The sequence below is a fragment of the Panthera tigris genome, chromosome C2 (assembly GCF_018350195.1).
Source record: "Panthera tigris isolate Pti1 chromosome C2, P.tigris_Pti1_mat1.1, whole genome shotgun sequence".
In the NCBI taxonomy this organism is placed as follows: domain Eukaryota; kingdom Metazoa; phylum Chordata; class Mammalia; order Carnivora; family Felidae; genus Panthera; species Panthera tigris.
The window spans coordinates 65,292,409-65,309,033 of NC_056668.1; the positions used below are offsets into that span (position 1 = coordinate 65,292,409).

At 35.8% G+C, this 16,625-nt stretch overlaps 1 protein-coding gene across 4 annotated transcripts in view; it reads right to left on the reverse strand.

The window, feature by feature from the left end:
- Positions 1-16,625, reverse strand: part of GSK3B (glycogen synthase kinase 3 beta) — a 194,140-nt gene that overhangs the window by 62,294 nt on the left and 115,221 nt on the right. For all 4 annotated transcript variants that reach the window (XM_042998986.1, XM_042998985.1, XM_007098347.3 and 1 more), the window contains exons 5-7: positions 14,853-14,983; positions 11,541-11,647; positions 2,755-2,852 (exon numbers count right to left, since the gene is read on the reverse strand). In XM_042998986.1, coding sequence (XP_042854920.1) covers positions 2,755-2,852; positions 11,541-11,647; positions 14,853-14,983 — 336 coding nt within the window. The remainder of the gene's footprint in view (positions 1-2,754; positions 2,853-11,540; positions 11,648-14,852; positions 14,984-16,625) is intronic.

Genomic DNA, 16,625 nt, shown 5'->3' on the forward strand with positions numbered 1-16,625 from the left:
GCACCCCTCAAATCTATTCTTGAAGCCCTGATTAGCAATACTGACAATATCTGTTTAAACTATAAAATGTGTTTAATAACATTTAACTTTAAAGGCTAACCAACACAACTTGTTTTCTGATTTACAACTTAGATCAGGAAAACTAGAGAAGTTACATCAGAATTAGTTATGAATTTTTATGTCAATGAAACATCACGGATATCCAATATTTAGCAAACAAATATACAAGATCAACAAGATTTTAGAGCTATATTAAACACATACACAAAACCTATACAATGCTTATTAACCTCCAGGCAGTAAGATTTAGTACATACTACTCACACATACCACAACACAATGTCTATTAATCTCAATGTAATATATAACTTCAGGTCACCAAGTAGGTAGTAAACTAGTACAGGGTCTTTATGCTTAAAACTGTAAAAGGGATCAAGAAGCTGGATATTCCAAAGTGCCCCGGGATCCTAATTCTTTTATCTCATATCACCTTCAAAACATCTATAGACAGTGATCGTGGAACTACAGTAGGGTTGTGACTATGTTCCTTACATACAAATGCAAGATGACAAGACAACACATATTTCAGAGTTGGCCTACAACTACAAATTGATTAACTAACACTTAAACAAATAAGCCCTATATGAAAATGAAAAGTCTTAAACCATCAATAAATAACAAAGTAACAGTTTCTACTAAAATCTATTAAATAAGCACAAACCAATACTAGGTGAAAAATGAATTAAAAGGACCATAATGGTGGTGATAAGAAAAGCTCTAGATACAAAGATTTATAAGATATGATGGCAAGCATGAGACAGGGACTTATTACAGAGGCCACTTAGCTTCATGACTAATTTCATTTGTATCGTATATGAACTGAAATCAATGACAAACAGAATAAATTATCACAAGATTCTAAACTATAATCCATAGGAAAATGACATAATTCTAATAAGCTAAACATAAATGACAAATAGAATAGCAATATGCCCAGAGAATTATAGTATGGTGAGCTCAAGTACATCAAGTGAAAACCTGGGGATAAAAGAAATGCTGAATGACTGCACTATAGTATGGTCGAACTAAGGCCCAAACTCTTGTTTTTGTGGTCTATGAACTAAGAACTGATTTTACAAATAATCATTTTGATGACACAGATATCAATTTGATGATAGGGAATACTAACTTTTAACTCCAATGAAGAGAAATGTTATAGCCCTCCCTCAAAAGAACTCCATTCCTCTAAAAGAACTCCATTCCTCTAATTAGTAGCCTTGTATTACAAAAAAAAAACTATACTCAATTATTAATATATTTTGATGTTCCTCGATGAAAAACTTGAAGAAATTTGTTTTCTCTTCTTGCCTATCTCTATGACATCCTTGATTTGTGTTTTAGCCCACTAAGCCTAAAATATTGTATCTAGCCCTCCAAAGAAAAAGTTTGCCAAACCCTGTATTGGAATATTAATTTGAATAATGGGGAATGAACTTTTCTGAAACAAAAAAGACCAAATTATTTGAACTCAGATCTGAGTGTAATGTGAGAATCAGAAAGGAGCAGATCTGCTGAACAAAGGTTAAAATTTAATGTGGAACTGAAAGATGGTTACCCAAAAAAGACTGCATATACCACAGAGGTTTCAGGTGTAAATCATAAAAAATATGGATAGTTAAGAATATTCTTGATCACACAGTAGTCTCTTCAACCATACTCACAAAATCACCTTATCAAAAGTAACATATTTTTATAGAATGAAACGCAAGGATTTTTAAGTAACAATCATAGTTCTGTGAACAACTGGTAAAAGCTACTGAGGAGTTATGGCTAAGCAAATAAAAACTAAATTCAAGCTATCTAGATACAAAGCAGATTGGGTTCCAAAGTAGTGATTTGATATTGGAAGTCTTTAAGGAAACACTGCAAATCCATCCTGTCAGGAATGTTAAGTAAGATGGTTCTTTCACTGATTGGAGAATTGAACTACAAGACCCCTGGGGAGATTTTCAATTTTACATTTTTAAGAAATATTTAGAAAATCAAGACTAAAACCCAAAAGACAGCAGGTACTGCTGCTTTGAACAAACTGTAACCTTAGAATGAAGCTATCTAGGGGTGTAAATATATAGACACTAGATTTTTTTTAAAGGGGGTGGGAAATTTAAGGTCTCAAATATTAAAAACTCTTAAAAATTACATTTAAAACTCAATTAAAATCTCAGCCCTACTGTTCTTAAGACACAATATTAATTCCAAGATAGTAATATTTTAAATCTAGTGTTGGTAATAAAAGTGCTGATAAGATCTAATAATTAAAATTATATTAAGCCCATAAGTCAAAATTCTACTTCTATCAATGCTCTGTTTGTACATGTTGATATTTACATATATTGAAAAAAATACAAGCATCATGTGCTCAACAGACAGGACATGGCGAGCAAAAATACACATAACTTATGCTTTTATTTGGTGTATATACATTTTAGTGATCTTAAGGCTTTTGAGTACTTTAAATAACAGATATATCCTTGTTTTATGCATACGATATATCTAAAATACCTTTTATAGGATCATATAACAAAAAAATAACTCAATTAGAAACCAAAAGGCTGTGTTCTTATACTTCCTCTATACCTGACCCTGTTATGTGATCTTTTCCATTTGTGAAGTTTTCCCTGGGTGTTTGTGATATGGAGTCTTAGAATAACAAAAAAATTCACTGCATTCAAAAACTCTGATTCAAATTCTCACCTTGATTATTTCCACCAACTGATCCACACCACTGTCCCCTGGAAATATTGGTTGTCCTAGCAACAGCTCAGCCAACACACAACCTGCAGACCATACGTCTGTAGAAAAGAGAAAACAAGAGTTAGTAATGCGTGTAGCTTAAGATGCATTGGAAACTATTTGTATACATGTTCTAATTTCACATTGATCCCAGAATAAATATCACAAGCAAAAAAGTGTAGAATCCAAAACCGAGGGAAGAAAGCCCTCAAACCATCCCTAAAGTGTTAAATTTACCAAAGAGGAAACAAAGCTGATAAGAAAATTCCAACAAAGGGGTAAAGTCTATTTAATTATCAAATATCAGATGTTCAAATCTTCAACAACCAAGGCAGGGGATTACAGCCCAAACATAGGGCATGCTTATCTACTTATCATACTTTAAAATAAGTCAAAGTGACACAACCTCTGTACATTAGCAGTGCTTACAGAACAGCCACAAACAAGGGTTCAATCTCTTGTCCACAGGGTTTTAGGCCAATGCAAATTAGGATAAAAAATTTTAAACCTTAAATGGTTGGCTTCTGTGTTGTAATACAATTGACAGGAAAATGTGCTTAAATGTATTATCATTTTTAAATACAAATATATAGAGGAATGAATTGTATTTCATAAATCCAAAAAACAGAAAAGGAAGGAAAACTTCCAAATTTACTCTATGAGACCAGTATTACCCTGATACCAAAACCAGATAAAGAATCCAATTAAAAAGAGACCTACAGGCCAATATCCCTGATGAACATGGATGCAAACCGAACCCAACAATACATTAAAAAAAAAAAAAATTCAACACAATCAAGTGGGATTTATTTCTGGGTTGCAAGGGTGGTTCAATATTCACAAATCAATCAATGTGATATACCACATTAATAAAAGAAAGGATAAGAACCATATGGTTATTTCAATAGATGCAGAAAAAGCATTTGACAAAGTACAACATCCATTCATGATAAAAACCCTCAACAAAGTAGGTTTAGAGACACATACCTCAACATCATAAAGGCCATATATGAAAAACCCATAGCTAATATCATCCTAAATATGGGAAAACAGAGCTCTTCCTCTCTGGCCAGGAATAAGACAGGATGACCACTGTCACCACTGTTATTTAACACAATACTGGAAGTTCCAGCCTCAGATATCAGACAAAAAAAGAAATGAAAGGCACCTAAATCAGCAAGGAAGAAGTAAAACTTTCAGTATTTGCAGAATACATGACACCTTATAGAAAACCCAAAACTAAAAAAACTGCTAGAACTGATACACGAATTCAGTAAACTCACAGGATACAAAATAAATGTCCAGAAATCTGTTGCACTTCTATACATCAGTAATGAAACAGTAGAAAAAGAAATTAAGGAAACAATTCCATTCAAAATTGCTGCAGAAACCATAAGATACCTAGGAATAAACCTAACCAAAGAGGTGAAAGACCTGTACTCTGAAAACTATAAAACACTGAAGGGGGGGGGGAGGGAAGCAGAAATGGAAAGACATTTCATGCTCATGGATCAGAAGAACAAATACCGTTGAATTGTCTATACTACCCAAAGCAATCTATACATTTAATGCAATCCCTATCAAAATACCACCAAGCAATTTTTGCAGAGCTAGAACAATCCTAAAATTTGTACAGAACCACAGAAGAGCTCAAATAGCCAAAGCAACCTTGAAAATGAAAAGCAATGTTGGGAGCATCACAATTCTTGACTTAAAGTTGTATTACAAAGCTGTAGTGATCAAAACAGTATGGTACTGGCACAAAAACAGACACACAGATCAACAGAACAGACCAGAAAACCCAGAAAAGAATCTACAACTATATGGTCAATCTTCAATAAAGCAGGGAAGAATATGCAATGGGAAAAAGATAGTCTCTTCAACAAATGGTGCTGGGAAAACTGGACAGCAACACGCAAAATAATGAAACTGGACTTTCTTACACCAAACACAAAAATAAATTCAAAATGGATCAAAGATTTAAAAGTAAGACCTGATGGGGCGCCTGGGTAGTTCAGTCGGTTAAACGTCTGAATTCAGTTCAGGTCATGAGCTCACGGTTTGTGAGTTCGAGCCCTGCATCGGGCTCTGTGTTGACAGCTCAGAGCCTGGAGCCTGCTTTGGATTCTGTGTCCCTCTCTCTCTCTACCTCTCCCCCACTTGTACTCTGTCTCTCTCTATCTCTCAAAGATAAACATTAAAAAAAATTTTTTAATAAAAATAAGACTTGAAACCATAAAAATCCTAGAAAAGAATATAGACAATAACCTCTCTGACACTGGCTACAGAAACTTCTTTCTAGATATGTCTCCGAGGCAGGGAAACAAAAGCAAAAATCAACTATTGGGAATTCATGAAAATAAAAAGCTTCTGCACAGCGAAGGAAACAATCAACAAAACTAAACGTCAGCCTACAGAATAGGAGAAGATATCTGCAAATGACATATCTGATAAAGAGTTAGTATCCAAGATCTATAAAGAACTTGTCAAACTCAACACACCAAAAATGGGCAGAAGACATGAACAGACATTTTTCCAAAGACAAACCGATGGCTAAAAGCAATATGAAAAGATGCTCAACATCACTCCATCATCAGGGAAATAAAAATCAAATCTACAATGAGATATCTCACCTCACACCTGTCAGAATGGCTAAAATCAACAACACAAGGTGTTGGCAAGGATGTGGAGAGAGGGGAACCCTATTGCACTATCGGTAGGAATGCAAACTGGTACAGCCATTCTGGAAAACAGTATGGAGGTTCTTAAAAAAAAAATAGAGCTACCCTACAACCCAGCAATTGCAGTACTAGGTACTTATCTAAAGAATACAAAAATCCTAATTCAAAGGGATACACACACCCCAATGTTTATAGCAGTATTATCTACAATAGCTAAATTATGGAAACAGCCCAAGTGACCATCGACTAATGAATGGATAAAGAAGATACGGTATATTGGGGCGCCTGGGTGGCGCAGTCGGTTAAGCGTCCGGCTTCAGCCAGGTCACGATCTCGCGGTCCGTGAGTTCGAGCCCCGCGTCAGGCTCTGGGCTGATGGCTCGGAGCCTGGAGCCTGTTTCCGATTCTGTGTCTCCCTCTCTCTCTGCCCCTCCCCCGTTCATGCTCTGTCTCTCTCTGTCCCCGAAATAAATAAAAAACGTTGAAAAAAAAATAAATAAAAAGAAAAAGAAGATACGGTATATATGTGATGGAATATTAGCCATAAAAAAGAGCAAAATCTTGCCATCTGCAACAGCATGGATGGAACTAGAGTGTTATGCTAAGCGAAGTCTGACGAATGAGAAATACCATATGATTTCATATGTGTAATTTAAGAAACAAATGAGCAAAGAGAAAAAAAATATACACAGAGGCAAGCCAAGAAGCAGAATCTTAACTATAGAGAAGAAAGTGATGGTTATCAGAGGGGAAGTCGGTAGGGGGATGGGTTAAGTAGATGATGGGGATTAAGGAATGCACCTGCTGTGATGAGCACTGGATGTTGTATAGAAGTGTTGAATCATTATACTGTACACCTGAAATTAATATTACACTGTATGTTAACTGGAATTTAAGTAAAAGCTTTAAAAAAGGACAAAAAAAAAAAAGGGAAATCCTTGAAGAGGTCAAGGTTAAGATTAGAGATACAATCATTAATTTTCAATATGTAAGTTTTGTTATTATTATGGTATATCCAGGTGGTAATTTGGGTAAGAAGCGGACTATATATAGTATCTGGTATGAGGATGGTTTATTTAACTGTGCATTGCTTATTTTAGCCAACTAGAAGTTTTCTGTACTTAGTTTTTCAATAAATGAATTTTTCATGTTAAAAAAAAGAAAAAAGTACCAGGTGAAAGGACGTTAGGGTAAAGAAGAGCTTCATGATAGCAAAGGACAAGCACAAAGGAAAACAAGAGATGTGAGAATGAATATCAAGGTATATGAAAGCAAGCAGAGTCAGAAACCAAGCAGAATGAGTACCAAGAGAAAATGAAATATGTAAACTACAACTGAGGAGAGAAAAGAAATGAAGGAGGGAAGAGTCCAAATTTGGATGGGAATGTGAGATCTGAGCCTGCCAGCTAGTTATTTTGTTGTAAAATTAAAATACTTTAAGAAAAAAAAAAAAAACCAAGACAAAATAATTCACTTTTACCTCAATCCTGACAGCAAATTTTAAAATAAGTTTTAATAATTTATAACTAAATTTAATTAACAAAAAATTATTTAAAGTACACAATACTGGCTTACCCAAGATAGTCCTGGTTTAGATTTACTGTCCTGGGATAATTACTAATAGCATTCCCTTTCTATCTTAAAAGTATTACCAAATAAGAAATTACATGGTTACTCTATTTATGCCTACCATTAAGACTTCCTTCAAGAAAAAGCTAATTTTCAGTTTCTGGAATACTGAGATTTCTGGGTTTCGTCTGAACCAACAATCAAATGCTTTAGGAGATGAACATAAATCATTGCTGGGCTTTCTCATCTACTAGCAGGAAAGAAAAATGGTCAATGACATTGGAACAACGAATAATTCAAAAGGTCTGATGTGGTTAGATGCACTATCAAAAGGGATTAGAAATCCCTGCTCCAGTGACTAACTTTTTACTGACCTAGGAAAATAAGGATTCAACAATTTTATTTAAGAAATTCAAGTTGATTTTGTCCAGTTCTAAGCAATGATAACCAAGACACCTATTTTGCAAACACCGAAAGAGCCCTCCTTGATATATTAGATAGTTGCTAAATGAAGAAAATATCAAAACCTGCTAACAAAACTTTACTTCACTCAAAGTCAAGTAATACTAACTCTTAAAATGAAGTGGAAAAGATGTATATCTTCATGAACATAAATGCTTTATCTTGATCTAGGTTTAAAAATATACCTTTACCTAGGTAACTAGATGGAAGGTAATATGCACTCATTTCTTTCCTCTATAGAGAATAATTCATCTCAGAAGACAAGGCTGGAAAAATTGCAGAAGAATAATTAAATGTTCATTAAAAACCATGGGAAATGGTTTTTCCCATTGTATTCTCTATCCTCCAGTGCAACAAGTCTTAAAGTATGGTCTGAAGGGTCCTGGGCTTCCTAGACCTTTTCAGAGCTCAGACATCCTTCTTAGGCAGGACTTAGGTACAAACATGGGAGACAAGGAGTAAACCATTAAGGGATACTATTGCTTAGTGGTTGCCACAGATTTAGGTAGCAACTACACCAGTGGTCTATCATTCACTTTCTAAGAGATACCAAAATCTATTCTGTTCATAGTTCGTGGGACAAATGAATAATATTCTCCAAAGAGAATAAAACAGAATTAACAGAAGGCACGAAAAGTAAGTGTTTTGGCCCACTGACTTATCTGGTTATTTGGGGTTTCAGCCAAAATAGCATTCCTCTTCATACTTAACTCTAATTCCTGGTTAAAGTGTTCAAAACTACCTAGTTTAACATACTTAATCCACAGAAAAGGAAATTAAGGCACAATAAAGTTCAGTGACTTGTCCAAGGTAAAGTTACTGAGTAGCAGAGGTAGGCCTGGAATCCAATTTCAATTCCCAATCAAGGTACTGTCTTTTTTTTTTTTTTTTTTTAATGTTTATTTTTGAAAGAGAGAGCATGCATGCATGCGAGGGTGGAGGAGGGACAGAGAGAGGGAGACAGAGAATCCGAAGAGGGCTCCACATTGACAGCAGAGAGACCAATGTGGGGTTCAAAGCCATGGAACCGCAGGATCATGACCTGAGTCGAAGTCGGGTGCTTAACAGACTGAGCCACCCAGGCGCCCCTAGACATTACTGTCTTGAATAACTGCCTCACTATCGAAGAATAGCTACTTGTCTCTTCAAGGGCCTGTAAACTCAATTCCTGGTCCTAAAGAAGCCTTTTGTTCTCTGCCATTTCTCAGCAAGACAATATAATCAGAGCCATCAGCTTTAGTTCTGGTTATATCTAAACATGACAATACTCTAACTGGAAACAGCTACTCTTTCATTTCAAATAACACTGTTAAAAATATTCCTAAAATGTACCTGCATTAGTACACTATTAAGTATTTTTGTTTTTGTCTGTCTACAAATCTCCCAGAGTCATGAGAGGAAATATCCAAGTCTAAAAAGGGAGGTCAGGGCTCCTGGCTGGCTCAGTCAGTTAAGTATCTGTTTCTTGATTTTGGCTCAAGTCATGATCTCACGGTTCATGAGTTCAAGCCCTGTGTCAGCGGAGCCTGTGTGGGATCCTCTCTCTCTGCCCCTCCCCAGCTCATGCTCGCTCTCTCTCTCTCTCTCTCTCTCTCTCTCTCACACACACACACAGAATAAATAAACTTAAAAAAAGGGGAGGGGGTCAAATCTAGGTTTATTATGGTTCAAAAGACCTCAGCTGAGGTGAGTCCTAAGCCTAGAAAGTCAGATTCTGGCTTTAGCCATACAAAGGAGGTTACTGAAAAGCAGGTACTCATAATATCCAGAGAAGTGGTTCCTAAGAGAGAAAATGGACTAAAAGGCTCCTCTTTTGTGAGACAATTTCAAAGAACTGCTAGGCACATGGACCTTTATAGAAGAGTGCTAGGCACTCTTAAGCAGGTCACAAGTTCATAATAAACATGCCTTATTGAGTCAGATGATACGGTCATGACTTTTTAAAAAGAAGCAAACTACATTTACTTTCAGTGACCCTGGCACAACTCATCCCAATATCTGGTATGCAGATGATCAGTATCATATATTTGAATAAAATATAAAGCAGCTGGAAAATCCAATGATATTTCCAAAGATAAAGGGCTTAGACTTAAATTTGCTCTCATGGAGAATCTAGTTAACAAATACTACAAGTGAATACCATCTTACATTTCTACAGTACTTTCACTAACATTGTATTTAATCACCACAGCCACTCAGAAAGGTAGGCAGAACTGTTAGCAATCTCCACTTCATAGCTTAACTAAGTCATAACAAACCTGGAACTCAAATCTAGTTCTACTCCAATCAAAATACCCTTTTTGCTATTTCTCATTTGTCCCTTAACATACACAGCCATGATGAAACTTTCAGCACTACACACACACACACACACACACACACACACACACACACACACCCCCATTGTATTCTCTATCCTCCAGTGCAACAAGTCTTAGAGTATGGTCTGAAGGGTCCTGGGCTTCCTAGACCTTTTCAGAGCTCCTAAAGAGCAAAGCTATTTTCCATAAGAATTGGTGGGTAAAACCTGTGGGCCCCTTGGCACAAATCAAATTGCTCTTTGGCATTTTGTCCTTTGGCAAAATAAAAATGGTAATGTGGGGGTGGTGCCTGGGTGGCTCTGTTGGTTGAGCGTCCGACTTTGGCTCAGGTCATGATCTCGTGGTCTGTGAGTTCGAGCCCCGTGTCGGGCTCTGTGCTGACAACACAGAGCCTGGAGCTTGCTTCAGATTTTGTGTCTCCCTCTCTCTCTGCCCCTCCCCCGCTCATGCTTTGTCGCTCTCTCTCTGTCAAAAATAAACATCAAAAAACATTTTTTTAAAATGGTAATGTGTTTCTGTCCAGAGGTCTGTGCTCAACAGAGAATTTCCACTTGTATTATTTTTTTATTATTACTACTTAAAAAACTTTTTTTTTTTTTTTAATTTTAGAGAGAGTGTACATGTAAGCAGGGGAGAGGTACAGAGGGAGAGGAAGGGGGAAGGGGGGCAAAGGGGAGAGGGAGAGGAAGGGAGGGGGGGATCTAAAGCAGGCTCCAAGCTCAACATGGAGCCTGAAGCAGGGCTCTATCCAATGACCCTGGGATCATGACCTGAGCTGAAATCAAGAGTTTGATGCTCAACCAAATGAGCCACTCAGGCGCCCCTCCACTTGAATTAAAAGACAAAAACTGTTCACATTGTGGTTTTTCTTAGTTTTCTGTAACCATGGTTGGTTTTTTTGGTTGGTTTGTTTGGAATCTGCATGCTCTTGTTTCTGTTTTTGGACTAAGGAATTCTCTTCAGAAATAGTATACAACAATAAAATAATTTTGACCTCTACCTACACACCTAGCCTGAAGTTGCTCTCCTTTCTTAGCTTCACTATTCATGTCCAGCTGATGGTACTCTATGTTCTCTATTAGTGGGCTAAAATGGGGTAGAAGAGGTCACTGAAGACTGAAGCAAACAGTCCCTATTCAATTCATGCTATCACTAAAGATATTTTGTGAATTCTACAGAATCAGAATCAGAATCATTAGCCAAACTAATGAAAAAGTCAAAATTATTTTTTGTGACCTGACTTAAAATTAAATAACCCACTGGGACAGCCTAGTAGGAATGTCAACAATATGGCCATCCTATCATTTTCACCATAAACATAATGGATGTAAATTCTCCACCAGTGATCAAGCTCAGAAGTTAGTATTTCAGGGGAATTGCAATTTTTAAAAAGAAAAGATATACTTAGGAATGATTTGAAATTTTAGGTTAAAAACAAATGTAATCATAATGGAACCACACACTCATAAAGAATAGCTTTATTTTTCTAAAAATCATAGAAACTGTAAAATAAAATAGTAAAGGTATCTTAAATTCTAAAAGTTGAAATTTAAAATATTTTACACATTTTTGTACATCTGTCTTTAAGAAGAAACAGACTTTAGGTCACCCTTATTTTTATATTTAAGTTAAAGTATAGATTAGTAATACTAAATTACTAAAAACAAGATACAAGTAACAATTACAAGCCATTATATTCATATTCAGTACTTACCTATACTAGAGGTATAATCAGTGGCTCCAAAGATCAACTCTGGTGCCCTATAGTACCGAGAACAGATATACGAAACATTGGGTTCTCCTCGGACCAGCTGCTTTGCACTAATGAAAAAAAATAAAAAGCAGAAATTCTTTAAACTAAGTCTAAACCTTAAGAGAAGCTAAATGCTATCATTCACAACACTGACCATTTATCTAAGATTCACACAATCCATTCACACAACATACAAAAAGGAAAATATAAAACGTAACTATCTGACAAAAGAAACAAAGTTTTAACATAACAGTATTTAAAAAAGAAAAATAACAGTAGCTTTTAAAGAATGCATTTGTCAACTGTTACCTAAGGAAAAAGAGACAAAGTCATAAAAGGATAAATGCTGAATTTCTTGTGATCCTCTTTTCCTTGAATACTACCTCTAAAATACAAAGGAAGGGCAGAAAAAGAAGTACCTCCACCCACTAAAAGCATAATAACGGATTATAAGAGTGAATACTTCTCCAATATATTTCTGGCAGAAATTGATCACTCTCTTTTACTTTGGCTTCTGCCTCGGAGTGACTATCCCAAGGCTTACAGACCCCAATCTACTTTATTTTTCCACTATGTAGGTCCCTTTATTAATTGTCTAAACATACATTACCCAATAAAGAATACAGGCCCTCTACTTTTGGACACAGATGATTCACGGTCTCTAAATTCTAACTCTGCTGTCTGAAGTTTAGTTACATGTTCTCTACTCCAACTTTCCTTCCAAAATACTTTGTGGCATGTATTTTAAATATTAAAGTAAATTAAAATTAGTTTCTTTTGAGATGTCTCTCAAGATCATTTGAAGATACACTGAAATAAACACCTGTAGAAGCTGACTACTTTGGCATATGATGACAGCAAAGATAGAGGCAATAAATACAAACACAAAATCAAAATACTAAGAATGTAAGTAACAAAGAAAGGGAAAACTTTGAGGTAATGGTGTAGGAAAACAGAGAAGAGACAAATGAAAATAGTCATAAAGGTTTCAAAGTTTGGATTTTTCTTTTCTTCCATTTATTTCTGGTCAATGGTAACTCTTACCTTAACCTGTTCTTTCTTCATTACAACTTTTGAAGGTGGGAGGCAGTATATTTTTTAATATTCTCCCCCAGTACTGACACAGAGCAACAATTTCATAAATTAATAATATCAATCCTTGTTTTTAGGCTGCGTGAAAATTAAGACACCTTTTCAGCTCAACTGATAAAACTTTTCTAAATTAAAAAAAAAAGGATTCTTTTTATTAACAAGATAGATACCTATTATATAGTCAGAAAATTCACTATAAGAAGGTAATATCGGAAACCCTGTAGGTTTCCTCAATACTTGATGAAGCTACCTTCTCTCCTTCAGGTGAGGCTGTTTGTTACTTCCTGCCCTTTGAAGGATAAGAGGATCCAATGCAGTGACTACAAATAGTTCTGAGAAAGTCCAACTCTTCAACCTATTTCCAGGCCTTATTTCATCCAGTAAAGAATTACTGAAAGAGAGTAATACTGCTTTGTTCAAGTCACCATCAACCTGGCACTAAGAATCTAAAGTGTATGGAAAACTCTAGTTGCCCAAACCAACTATTAAAAACAAAACAGGCAGTTTCGTTACTTATCAGAGCTATTAAAAATGACCTATTACCATACAAGTGAAATCCCTATTCCAAATAGATTAGAACAAAACAACTTTTTATCCCAATAAAAAGGTCCATAGCAACAGTGTTCTGACACTATAGCGAGAACAGAAACTTCACTGAGCTTGATGTCTCACAGTCTCTTCATAGTAATCAGTCACTGTCAGTGCAGAAGACACCCTCTGACAGTAATACTCAACTGATCTCCACAGTTTGTCCTACAGATAGATATTAAGCAGTAGTGCTTTGTTTCCATCATCAGATAACAGTTTTGATTTAATATCCTTCAGCCTTTCTGATAGTTTAGGGAAGAGTTATAGCCTGCAAAATGAGCTGAATCCCACAATAGGTGTCTGAAATCAGTGAACTGTAAAAAGGGGATGGTATGAAGGAGCACACCCTTGTGAGACTAAGAATGAATTCCTGACAGAGCAGATGTGCTTGTTTTTTAAAGACACTCTTAAGAGACAGCCTGTGGAAAATATATCTTATATTAAACCTAAAATTTAAACTGTAAGTTAATACAAAACTATTACAAAGAGGTGGGAACAGAGATATTAGGAGGTGTAGGTCACTATGAAAAGCTGAAAAGTAAGAATTTGTGAGGATGAAAAAAATTGGAGAGAATTCAAGTTATGTTGCAATGTCTTAGGGATTGAGAGGAGAGAAACTAATCTAGGGGGAAGAAGGTTAACTAAGTTATATGAATATATAAGTTTGGTTTCATGTTGAGAGGTAGATCAAAGAGGTACAAGATGTGGAACACTATGAAAATAAAAAGGATGAAGTTTTATTACACAATATATTATTACCAAGGAATTAGTTTAAGAAAACAAAGTGCACTAGAATTTGCAGAAAAGGAGAATAAAAGACTCATTTAAAGAGGAAAAGGAAGAAACCACTGCTACTAAGGTTAACACTGAAGTGGAAAAAAATGCAGTAATGAATGATAATATTTTTAAAAATTTATTATTATTGAGAAAGGAATATAAACACAATAAAAAATTCAAACGATACAGAAGTACCATCAATGAAAAAACAACTATACTATACTCCCAGTTTCCCTTCTTAAGGGGCAACCAATGTTGTGGTTTTATTATGTATCATTCCAGAAATAATCATATACCTGTATACACGTGGCTATACTATGTGTGTTTTTAAAACACAAAAAGGAACATACTGTATATAGTTTTGACCTTGCCTTTTCAATTTAGTATTTCTTAGACATCATTCCTTTTAAATTCAGACAGCTACCTCATTATCTTTTACAGTTGTATGTATTACATTTTATGTGTATATTCTTGAATTTATCTGGTCATTTTCCTACTGACATTTATAAACAATGCTATAATAAAAATCCCTGTATATACACTATTTTAAAGTATTTCTAAGGGAATAATTCCTAGGAATTAAATTGCTGGATGAAAGACTATACACATTTATAATTATAACAAAATTTACCAAAGCTATTCTCACAAGAACCTGTACTAGTTTATACTCCCTGAATAAGGACTATGGTATTGTTAGACTGACACTGTAAAAGGCATATATTTTTAAAAGAGCATATGGGGCGGTAGGGTGAGGTAGGGTGAGGTAGGGTGAGGTAGGGGAGGAGTGAAAGAAAGAAGAAAAGAGAGCTAGCTTACCTTCCAAAGTCACAGAGTTTTAAGACAGCTGTATCAGGATCCAACAAGAGGTTCTGTGGTTTAATATCCCGATGGCATATTCCAAAGGAATGGATATAGGCTAAACTTCGGAACAGCTGATACATATACAACTGGAATAAACAGTAAAAATTAATTGAAGACTTTCGGCCCCAAACAAATCAGAATCCTTAAGCAGTAAATAAATAAAGCAACAGATTTTCAAAAGAGAACAGCATTCAATCTTTTAAGAGTTTCATGTCATTTCTATATTAGCTAATTGCAGTTGCATTAACCATGCCATATTTGCACCATCTTTTAATAATTTAAAAAAGGAAATGTTACAATGTGCTTTATAATTTTTTATTTTATTGACATCTTGCCTTAAGCCCGCTAAGATGGGCTTCTTTAAAAAAAAACAAAAAACAAACAAAACAGAAAAGCCCGAGAGGTATTCCAAATCAATGATGACAACAATGATTAGACCAGAAGCCAAGTCTTCTGGTTTTTTTAAGTCCATCATTCTTTACAAGTATGTACAATTTCATCTTCAGAATAACATTTTTCTGAGATGTCAGCCATACAGGTTATTGATACAGGGGCCTGAGAAAACTCACATGTCAACTGAGAAAATTTATAGTTGATGTCCTATCAAGACATCAGTAACTCCGTTATAACAGCATAGCACTCTTCCCGTAATATCCTTCAGAAATAAGTAGACTTTAAAATGCCATTTAATGGGATGCCTGGGTGGCTCAGTTAGTTAAGTGTCTGACTTTGGCTCAGGTCATGATCTCATGGTTTGTAGGTTCAAGTCCCTCGTTGGGCTCTGTGCTGACAGCTCGAAGCCTAGAGCCTCTTTGGATTTGGTGTTTCCCTCTCTCTCTGCCCCTCCCCCACTCGCACTCTCTCCCTCTCTCAAAAATAAAATTAGAAAAAAAAATACCATTTAGAACAGATCCTAGCTGACTACTGACATCAAATTAAAGAATATTTATTTCAATTCTATTACAAAAAAATACACTGAGGAACTGAGTCTGCATGGACGAAAGACTCAGACTCTTGGCTGGGGAAAAGAGGTACTTCATGAAGAAAATGAGTTCTTAAACTTCTGTTTATCCCAAGGCTGGTGTTTAAATTTTTCTGACTACTTACCTTCTGACCTCTACCTCAAAGTTACCTCTACATCATGGAAAGAATTTTTGAAATGATTCAAATCAAGGACACCAGTATCTTGGTTAAAACAACAACATCAACAGTCAAAGGTCAGATAAAGCACTGATATAAGGCATCACCTAAGGAGGCTACTGGTATGACTCAGTTTCTTGAAGTTAACATGAGACCTACTTTCCTTCAAAGGCATTGATGAAAACTACAACTGGGGCGCCTGGGTGGCTCAGTTGGTTAAGCGGCCGACTTCGGTTCAGGTCATGATCTTGCGGTCTGTGAGTTCGAGCCCCGCGTCGGGCTCTGTGCTGACAGCTCAGAGCCTGGAGCCTGCTTCAGATTCTGTGTCTCCCTCTCTCTGACCCTCCCCCGTTCATGCTCTGTCTCTCTCTGTCTCAAAAATAAATAAACGTTAAAAAAAAAAAACAAAAACAAAAACTACAACTGACTTTCAGTACATCATTAATGTTAATACTGAACTAAAGCTGGAAAAGTTTAAGCCATCTTTAAAATGAAGCATGTTGTTGGGGTGCCCAGGGGGTCAGTCGGTGTAGGGTCCAACTTCAGCTCAGGTCATGATCTTGTGGTTCATGAGTTTGAGCCTCACAT